Below are 10,052 nucleotides of genomic sequence, written 5' to 3' on the forward strand. Positions count from 1 at the left end.
TGTCCAAATTTCTGGCATTCTATATTGGATGCAATTCGCAAGTACTGAATGTATGGTTGATCAATTTGAATAACAAGTTGTATACAATTCATGTTTTTGTCAACTGATGCCCCTATCGTGAGTAATGGGTGCCACCAATAATTTTGATGGAAATTCATCCGAGTTTTAGCTCTCTGCAGATATTCTTATGCAATTCATTTCTCCATCGGTTTAGACCTTCAGAGGACTTGTAAATTTACACAGGGCCCTTCAAGGGGAGAGTCAACAATTGTTTACAATCATTCATCTTCGTATCCTCATCTTCCATTTCTTCATCAGATGGTGATTCGAGGAGCCTAACCTGCTATTGGGAGTCAAAGAGGAGAGAGGTTAGACAATATAGTCACCACCCGTTGTTAAAACAGGCTGCTAAACTTATGGCAGCAATGTAACAAAAACAATGACCAGTGTCATGACCAAAAGAAAAGGGCAAAACATCAGCACAAATGTAACCATGTAGTCAACTGTAGGGAGTTTTCAAATGTAGCTCCTATGAATAAAAATACATCGTAGCTGCTTGATCCACTGATTGACAATCAATAATGTCATTACCTTAATCATGATTTAACTATCAAAGAATAAACCTTAAATTCTACTCAGGAAAGTTCTAAAAGAAAAAAAATACATTACCACTAACTATGACGGCTTCGTCTTCCTTCCAACTTTTGAGATTCTCCTTAGCTCTTGGGTTCCTTTCCTCATTTCACTGCAGAGGGATAAAAAGTGTATGAAATTGTTTTATAAAGTCAGAAAATAGTGGGAAAAAAATTCTCAAATTAAGAATGATACCATTGATGCAAATAAACAATGAGATAGAATAGGGGGATCATCATCATAGTCAGAATTGAAATAGCTAGGTAGAATACACTTGTTTTCTTCTGCACAAATAAGAAGAGGAGGAAAGTAAGTAAATGGCTCAGCATAAAAAACTTCAACCTCTGACATCCAAAAGATAATTTACAGGTTATTTTTTTGGAGAAAATACAAGACATGCTAGCATGGATGTAGGATACATTAATTTTCTGGTGGATATATAACATAAGCCAATTGTACAATAGTTTATAATTTTCTGGCATCCAAAAGAGGACTCACAAATTATGGTTAGGTTTATTCACTTGTAGGTTCAGAGTTTTTATACAGTCTGAAAGAACAAAATAGCTAGAAACATGGATGCATTTCAAAAGAGTTTTTTTTTGTAAGTTTTGAGGTGGCCCATCTGGTTTAAACTTATTGTTCAGAAAAAAGCATTACCTTGCCACCCTTAGGGAAAAGTTTTCTTTTCCCTGAGCAAGTGTGAGCATCACAAAATTGGTGCAAAAACAATTCTGCAAGTGAGAACAACATTGTAAAGTAAGAGAAATCAATGCAGGTATTAGACATCAGACATGGTTCTAGAACAAATAGAAGAATTCAGTCCGCAATAACATAAGATGTCACAAAAATTAAGCACAAAGACTGTATAGCATCTTCATACCATGCAGTCGACTTGCAGAAGGGCCCTGATTGAGAGGAAAGCAACTATCTGCAAGACTCTGTACAAAGTACAATGGACATTAGTGGAAAGAATCAGAGTCCATGATGAAAATGACAGCAGTCAGAAGCAACCTCACAAAGATGGTGATTCTTTGCAACAGCAGCAGGATTGCACTTGGTCTTAGTTGACTTGGAATCCATCATGAAATCACAATGCAAAGCTCCACATAAATCAGCCAAGCACTTGCCATCACTCTGAGTTCATTAGAAGTTATGTTAAGATCTGTAGTGTTTCTTTCACCATGCCCCTTCCTCTACAACCCCCCACCCCAACAAATATCATCCACAATATAATATTCTTTACAATAATAGAGGAAGACAAGAAGCATCATGCAGAATAAGCATCAAAGTCACTTAAGAAGACAAGGGACCAGAATCAACATACAATATTAAGGAGATTGTAATGCCTGTTGTCAAAATGTTGATCAAGATACTTCTCAGCACGGAAATGTTTTTTACAGTATCCACACTTCCATTCATTTATGTCCACATGAATTTTGTGTTCCTCTTGGTCTCTAAATAGATCATTGCTTGGATGAAGCCTACACTTACTCGAAATCTGATACTGCTCACGTTCCACAAATGGCATCAAATACTGCACCACAAGGAGGGACAAACAACTCAAATGCTACGCAAATGATATCTCCGAAAGGTGTTGATCTCAAAAAGCTCAAGACGAAAACAATCACTGTTACCTCCTCTATAGCTTGCCAGGCAGCCCTACTTCTTTCTCTAGAGCAATGTACTTTGTGTGCATGCCCTTCTTCTTGGTTAAACGTTCTAAACACAAGCATAATAACAAACATTAGACGTGCAATTTCAAAACAAAATCACAGCAATGGCTCTATATAAATAATAACAATCCACTAACCTCGCAGCCACATGTTCTCCAACATCCTGCCAGAGATAAGAAGAAAAACCCCAACACGAGCAAACAATTTTTAAAATCATGAACACAACTTTTAATCAAAGCATTAAAAAACAGTACCAACTAACACAAACGATCTTCACTGACCATACATAGAATCAAACAAAAATTAACTTAACCCAATCATTTCATAATCCAAATGGGCCTATCCATAACTCGAAAATTTCAGTTTCCCATCAAATAAGTGTAAAAAACAATGCCTGAAAAAATTTGACTCGACCATAATTCAAGACTAAACCTGGTTAAAATCAAAAGAAGCAAAAACCCATTACAAAATCATATCTAATACAACTCTGCTGTCAGATATACAGAAACAATCACATCTCTATAAGTCATCAAATCACTCTTTCCACAGCCAAAACGACACAGAAGAACACAAGTACTCTGAGATTAATTAAGGATTAGTAATACCTGGGATAGTATTTGCTTAGATAAAAATGTAATCAAGAAAAGAATCTGAGTAATTCTTGTAGCTTTCCCCATCTCTCTCTAATTCCTTTTTTTTTCCCCTCTCTTTTCTATACGCAGAAAAGGCAATCCCTGCAAAAAATTTCTGCCCAGTCTGTTTGGCTAGTGGAGGAAGCATGCCACAGGTTGTGATTACAACTATCCTAGCACCCATAGTAGATAGTGGTGTGTTTGTTTTACAGGCCCAGCCCATGAGAAGGACCTCTCTTTTGAAACCAATACGTAATCAAGGCCCAGGCAGTGATTATGCCGAGTGCAATACGTAATCAAGGCCCAGGCAGTGATTTTGCCGAGTGCGTGCGTGCGTGCGTGCGTGGGTGTGTGTGTGTGTGAGATGTCTAAGAAAGATGAACCTATAAGGAACTGGGCGTTCTTTAAAAGATAATTGATAATCGACTCAAAATATGCAGATAGATATGCCGACATGAAAATTAACCTCTATTCTTGACCAAAATTATTCACCCTTTATGGCTGGTCTGGGGGTAACCAGAGTTTCATGAAATTTTGAGATTTTTTAAAAAATTAATTTTTTTAATGTTTTATTTTTACTTTTTAATATATTAATGTTAAAAATAAAATAAAAAAATATTATTTTAATAAAAAAAAAGAGAGACAAAACCAAGTCAAAATATAGGCGATTTCTTTGCGAAATGGGACAAAAGAACAACAAAGGAGCAGAGCAGGCAGTTACCAAGGTCCTTGCTGCAACTGATTTATCAACGAGGCATCATACAATTTAAATACACCTCGGTCAAATGTTGAAAATGAAGAGTAAACGGAAACCAAACTAGAAAAGGAACAGCAAATGAAATGATTAAGCGAATACTAATCTTAAATCTAGTACAGCTTCCACCATCCTCCAAGTTAACATATCCATTGTCGCTCAAGAAAAATTGGCCCGAGTTACCCACCTCAGTAATCAAGATGTTTTAATATTTTCAGAAATAGTTAACTAAAGCATTGATGATACAATGAGATGTTCCGGAACAGAACAGTTGTGTCGGAACCAAGGCCATGGCAGCACCAAATATTTCTGCTCAAGCCCCGGATCAACCACAGTAGCCTGTACACGTTTGTTCCCTGCCCCCCTGCCTTTGATGCTCTCACCGGATATAATGATCTTAACTATCAAGTGCACCTAGTGCTTTCATGTCCTCTAAAAAGGCCGTGTATGAGTCATCAATGCTCTTAGACTTTGGAGCTGATGATGAGTTAGTTGACTCTGGCTTCACAGTGGTTGGAGCTGCTGGCCTGGTGGCTACTGCTGTTGTCGAGGTTACAGCCTTTGGTTTTGGTTTAGGGATAGCAGCCTCTCTCCTCACTCGAACTGAAGCAGGAACCTGAATGCAGACCAAAAGTTAGGCTTGAGTTTTTAAGAAATCTGGTGAAATTAGATTAGAACGGACAACAAGGTTTACCCTTCCAGAGAAATATAAAGTTGTTTCAAAGCAGAAAGATAAGTGAGGGATGTGGCAATATTCTAGCTAATTCTAACTTGGTGCTACAAGATTATACGGACAAGGAGTATGAAAATTGTCCTTGTGTAATCTAGGACAGGGTGTTCACATCCACGTATCATAGTTACTAGTCAGCAGTCACATCAGGAAGCTGTCCAAGGATTGAAAATTAATAACAATTGATACTCTAACAGTAGACAACTGATGGGAGAATCAAACTCACTATAACCATATATTCTGGAGTGTGCTGCATTGTGGTTGCACTTTTGCAGGAAAAGAAATTGCAACTACACAAATGTTTTCCTTCTATAGTGTACATTGATCAGGCAGAGCAGCATTGTTTTTAATTTGAACAAGGAAAAGAGAACTGACAAGGAAAAATCAAACTCACCATAGCTGTAAGTTCTGGAGTGTGCTGCGCTAGAGGCCTTTTAACAACAGTGGATGCAGCAGATTTTACATAAGATGGTTTCTGAGGAACATGTGGCCTATTTGCAGCATCTTCTTGAAAGAATGGAGGAGGACCAGGTGGTAGAGGTGGTCTCATCATTGGAGGAGGTCCAGGTGGAGGACCATATGGAGGTCTGGGAATTAATGGGAGCATCACCCCTGGAGGAGCCACTTGTCCAGGAATTCCAGAAGAAGATAATGGTGGCCGCACATTTGGCGGAGGTGGAGGTGGGGGGAAACGTGATATGCCTGGGGGTAAAACATCAGGCTGTAAAGTTGGAGTCAAGGCTTGTCCGGGTGCTAGAGGTTGTTGCCTAGGAGGAGGTGGGGGGGGAACCATTTTAGGGTTATCCATAGTTGCTGCAGTATTGGCATCAGCTTCGGATGAAGTGCCTTCAGAAAGACTATTAGCAGACTTCAGCTGCATTGCAATTGGAGGAGGTGGAGGGAGTGAAGCAGGTACCTATATGAGAGAAATAAGATGTCCTATGAGCCAGAATGATCTTTCCTAATAAAATCCTAGAACAACTTTTCCTATTCAAAAGATTAAAAAAAAAGGCTTCCTGAAAAGCATTTGAGAAATCAGAGCACTGGTCAGTTCTGAACAGTTAAGGAATTTTATAAGTTCTCTGATTGTAACTAGTTTACAATTAAACAAACAGTTGATTCCACACTAAAATTAGTACAAGAACATCCATTTCATATCCTTAGATTGGTTTGAGATTTGAACTGGGTAGATACACCTTTTGTTGGTGCTAGCCAACCAAGCACATGCATATGTTTTTTCCGTCCACCAAGTACAAATCATTTCTTTTTTGTCCATTAACCTCTAAAACTTGTGCTTCAGGAGATCCATGCAGTGTAAAGTTTCTAACAGGTTTATGCCGCTTTTAACAGCATGCATAAAGAAAGTAAAAGAGCTCACCTGAGCATTATCCTTGGAGGATGATTCATCTAACAATGCGGATATAGTGGTCTCACTCCCACTTTCATTTGTGCCAGGTGGTGGTGGCGGTTGAGCAGACTGTTGGAGGGGTGGAGGTGGGGGAACAGAGATGTGACTTGAAACCTGATCGTTTGGAGGAGGACCTGGAGGAGGTGGAGGTAAAGGGGGTGGGGGTAATGACATGCCCAAGCTTGGAGCTGCAGGCATTGGTGGCAATGGAGGTGGAGGAGGTAGGGGCAACAAAGCAGGTATAGCAGAGCCATCACTGGGGCCTAATTCCCCGCTCTCTGGCAAGGGAGGAGGTACCACTAAAGCAGCATCCTCTGATTCAGCTGTGGAGGATGAACCACCAGATAAAGGAATCCGGGGTCCTGCAGGCCAAAGTCAACAGTCAAGTTAGAAAAGGCAAATTCCACATAATTCCAACAACACATCATAAAGCTGAAAAATTAGAGGGGGTGGACCTATGGATGATTTATACATGGGAGGCTTTCCAGGTGGTGGGGCTCCAGTAGGATTCATAGTAGGGTGATAGTACACAGAGTCCTGCAATAATAAATTTTTGGTGAGTGATTATAAGAGACCAAATAGAACTAATTCACAAAAGTAAAACTAAAGGCAGCCAGACATACTTCAGGCTTTGGATGCCTGGCTCTTTCTTCTTCTTCTGCAGATGTCCTTCTTCGAAGAGGGCCCAAATGACTGCAGCAGAGGACAAAAATGCAGTTTGTCAATGGGTGGAAGACGTGTAAACCCTAATGATTAATGGACAAGAACAGAAATGGATAATATAAGAGAAGCTACTTCACCTGAACATCACAGGGGTTTCACCCTTCTCCTTCATTTTATCTTCATATTCCTGTCCAAGAGAGTACAGAAAACTGGTTATCACAGCAGTACAACTGATGTTATTTAAAAAATGCACATATATATAGAAATGTTAAAGCTCTCAACTATTCATTGACCTATTATGAAAGGTGCAATGATTGCATATGCATACCATGCATCAAATGTAGGTTATTTCCCAGATTCTTGAACATTTCAAACTTGAATTACTTGACTACTCTTCTAATTTTTTGAACAGCTAAAAATGAATGGAGGAGGAGCAGAAAAAATGGCATTATAACCATTACCCTTCTCTTCTTTATAACAAGGCTAAGAGTATCCTCAAGTTGTCTCTTTTTGTGTTTTCTTGCTTTGTCCAAAGCACCATCAGCCTCTGCAACAATCAACAGCATACAAACAAGTTTAGATCGAAAAGGCTGCCAAACCAAGCTTTATTTTCAAATTAGATGTAGAAAAGGCATAGTCTAGAGCACACCATCTAGGCAGCAAAAAGAAGAGCAGTAGTTGAAACTGATGCATAACAAAGGGAAGCTACCACAACAACCAGAGTGGCTCAGAACTATATACACTGTAAGAAAATCTTCTTTCATGCTCACTTTTAGAAAATGACAAACTAGAAGCTTCAATGTTTCATAATAACCAAAAATTTTCTTTCATGAAAAAAGAGAATCCATAACAGATCAATGTTCTACATTTGGAGTCAATTATACACCATAACAGATAGATGTTCTACATTCAGTGCATTTGATTATACACCATAACAGATAGATGTTCTCCGTTCAGTGCATTTGATTATACACCATAACAGATAGCTGCTCTATGTTCAGTGCATTTGATTATACACAGAAGAACACACAGGCAGAAATAATTGTACACCCCAACCCCACCTTTTCTTGCATCCTCTATTTGGGTCACTATATTGGAATTCACGGCCATAAGCTGAGCTGTACAGTTATTAACTCAAAACTCTCACAAACTACACAATGCTTTGCAAGGGTCATGCAGCTGATGCTAAACAGCCCAAAACAGCACTTGAGTTTATGGAATGTCAGAGAGAACAGCAGGAAGGGGAAATATTAAATTGGCTACGCAGCAATGATGTGCATTTAGCATAAGATAAAACTGAAGGTAGCATAGCTTTGGAGGAATCTAGCATTCAAGATCAAACTGAAGGTAGCATCTTCTCTCTATGCTGTCGTATCTTAATATTTTATGGCCTATACAATTTAGAAATAAGACCTATATTTAAACATTCATATTAGCTAAATACAACATAACATGTATACACTCTACTATAGTCAATTTCACCCCAAAAAAAAAAACAAAGGAAACAAAGTTTCATTCAAGACGGCTAATAAATTGTGCTACAGCAGGTAATCAAAAGAGAAGATTTTCAAATAATTAGTAGACAAAAACTTACTCATCAAATCCAACTTCTCTATTTGCTCCTTGATCACATCAGGATCCTTCTTCAAAATCCCCACCTCTCTCACCTTCTTTCTTTCCTTCTTGTTCTGTTAATCAAACACAAGGCAGAAAATTTTAAAAATCACTAAATCACAACCTAAAATGGCAGCAATTCAGTAAAACATTTTTTTATTAAATTTCCATAACATAATAAGCAAATAAAATAATATATCAAATCCATTAACAGCAAAATTATTACATCAAACAGGAAAAAATCAGCCTACACTCTCATAGAATAAAAAATTTCAAAAACTGAGTGGATTTTTGAAAATTTTACAAATAACCGTACCGATAGAAAACAAATAGAAGCCTAAATTTAAATAATAATAGTAATAGAATTTGAAGTGAAAATAATAAGTTACCCGTTTTAATTCCTTCTTACGAAGCTCCTTACGGTAAGCATCCGTGGGGTTCATAACTTTGCCTCCTTTTGTCGTCTTCATCTTCTTCACCTGTTTTTTCTTTAAAAACCTGATTAAATTACTGTTCTTCTCCTTTCCCTGTTGCTTTCAGATTAATGCTTCTGCTATTTCGATTTAGTTCTGCTGGATGAATCAATTTAGGAATCGAAGCTACTGGAAAAAAAATGTTGCCTAGAGGGAGGGATAGGCAAACAAACCCTCGCTTGCTTCTCTCCTCTCGTTTTTCTAAGTGTTGGCAGCAGGCTCGGGCTTAGATTTTGGATGACATGTCGCTGCTTAAACCCTTGCCTCTTGCTTCTCTCCTCTCGTTTTTTCAAGTGTCGGAGGCAGGCTTGGGCTGAGGTTCTGAATGACATGTCGCTGCTTTGTAAATCTTGACATGGATAAAGTGCCTCCCTTTATTTCTTTATTTTTTCAGAAACAAAATTTGAGCTGAATTATCAGGCCCGTTACAACTTGCAACTTGTTTACAAGAAAATAAAAGATAAAATTAATTATAAAATAAATGATAATATTATCGTAAAAAACTAAGGCATAATTAAAAAAATTATTTAAATAAAATTATTTAAAAATAATTAAAAAAAAAAAGAGAGAGAAATTACCAAGCAAACAATAAAATATGAAACACTAAAAACTATTTATTATTATAGTGTAACGAGAAAATTATCATTAATTCGTAAAATCTTTGGACACATTAGGATAATGTGTTTTTTTATTTTAATAAATTTATCTTTAACAAATTATATTTTTAAATAAATTATCAATCATAAAAATTTATTTTTCATGTTAATGTTTGAATATTATCAATGCACTCATTGTGATGGGGCAACATATGTTTGGATAATAGGTTTAATGTCAATAATTTTTTTTAAAAAAAAACAATTTATATCAACCCCTTAAAAATCTTAAGAAAACCTTTCATCTGTTAATCATTTGTATTTGGTTCGTTTTTTTATTATAATTTTTTTATTTTAAGTAATTTATAAAATTAAAATTATTTTTTATTTTATTTCTTTTTATTTTTTTATTACTATTTATTTTATTTGAGATTATTTTTTAAATTAATGTTTTTATGATTTCACTGTTTTTTTCAGATTTTATCCTTATTTTTTTATTGTTACTTTTTTACTTTAAAATTAATTTTTGCATTATATTATTTTTCGGTTTCATCATTTAACATAAAATTGATTAGGAATTGATCTGGTTAGCTGCATTTGGGTCTAGAATTTCATGAATTGTAAGTTTTAGAAGTTAACTTAGGTTTAAAAGAGATTTACTCGAGTTTTTTTATTTTTATCTACTTACTTTCTATATAATTTTTTATTGATTTTTTAAATGACCTTGGATATTATAGGTTTTTTTATTTTTTATTCTATGTTATTTTTCTTTGATTAAATTATTGATTTTTTCCTTATTCCAACCTTTAGAATTGTTTTTTACAATTTATAAAATTAAAATTTCTTTTCAATTTCACTCCTTTTATTTTTTTTTATAAA

The 10,052-nt window shown here is 36.2% G+C and overlaps 2 protein-coding genes across 3 annotated transcripts; both read right to left on the minus strand.

Annotated features, from left to right (window-relative positions):
* Nucleotide 1: 1 nt before the first annotated feature.
* On the minus strand, nt 2–3,086 carry LOC105125376 (C2H2-like zinc finger protein). 2 transcript variants are annotated; one of them, XM_011025786.1, is made up of 10 exons: nt 2,912–3,086; nt 2,444–2,469; nt 2,268–2,352; nt 1,958–2,167; nt 1,645–1,767; nt 1,514–1,571; nt 1,291–1,364; nt 829–917; nt 670–745; nt 2–340 (listed from the first exon to the last, which is right to left on the minus strand). In XM_011025786.1, the coding sequence occupies exons 1-9, from the start codon at nt 2,981–2,983 to the stop codon at nt 676–678; spliced, it is 807 nt and encodes a 268-aa protein (XP_011024088.1). In that variant the 5' UTR covers nt 2,984–3,086; the 3' UTR covers nt 2–340; nt 670–675. The 2 variants fall into 2 exon arrangements, with proteins under 2 accessions (XP_011024088.1, XP_011024089.1); XM_011025787.1 differs by having other exon boundaries at nt 2–343.
* Nucleotides 3,087–3,625: 539 nt separating this feature from the next.
* Nucleotides 3,626–8,862, minus strand: LOC105125377 (formin-like protein 5). Its single transcript, XM_011025789.1, has 9 exons — nt 8,497–8,862; nt 8,088–8,181; nt 6,955–7,040; nt 6,631–6,680; nt 6,454–6,523; nt 6,286–6,367; nt 5,801–6,192; nt 4,817–5,338; nt 3,626–4,308 (listed from the first exon to the last, which is right to left on the minus strand). The coding sequence occupies exons 1-9, from the start codon at nt 8,575–8,577 to the stop codon at nt 4,090–4,092; spliced, it is 1,596 nt and encodes a 531-aa protein (XP_011024091.1). The 5' UTR covers nt 8,578–8,862; the 3' UTR covers nt 3,626–4,089.
* Nucleotides 8,863–10,052: the final 1,190 nt, after the last annotated feature.

The sequence above is a fragment of the Populus euphratica genome, unplaced genomic scaffold, assembly GCF_000495115.2.
Source record: "Populus euphratica unplaced genomic scaffold, PopEup_1.0 scaffold22.1, whole genome shotgun sequence".
Lineage (NCBI taxonomy): Eukaryota > Viridiplantae > Streptophyta > Magnoliopsida > Malpighiales > Salicaceae > Populus > Populus euphratica.

Coding starts and splice junctions, on each gene's coding strand:
- LOC105125377 (XM_011025789.1), bottom strand. CDS start 8,577: ATGAAGACGACAAAAGGAGGCAAAGTTATGAACCCCACGGATGCTTAC. Junction 7,041..8,087: donor AGAGAAGTTGGATTTGATGA/GTAAGTTTTTGT, acceptor TGATTGTTGCAG/AGGCTGATGGTGCTTTGGAC. Junction 6,193..6,285: donor CATGTATAAATCATCCATAG/GTCCACCCCCTC, acceptor TTTGGCCTGCAG/GACCCCGGATTCCTTTATCT.
- LOC105125376 (XM_011025786.1), bottom strand. CDS start 2,983: ATGGGGAAAGCTACAAGAATTACTCAGATTCTTTTCTTGATTACATTT. Junction 2,353..2,443: donor GGAGAACATGTGGCTGCGAG/GTTAGTGGATTG, acceptor GCTTGTGTTTAG/AACGTTTAACCAAGAAGAAG. Junction 2,168..2,267: donor CCTGGCAAGCTATAGAGGAG/GTAACAGTGATT, acceptor CTTGTGGTGCAG/TATTTGATGCCATTTGTGGA.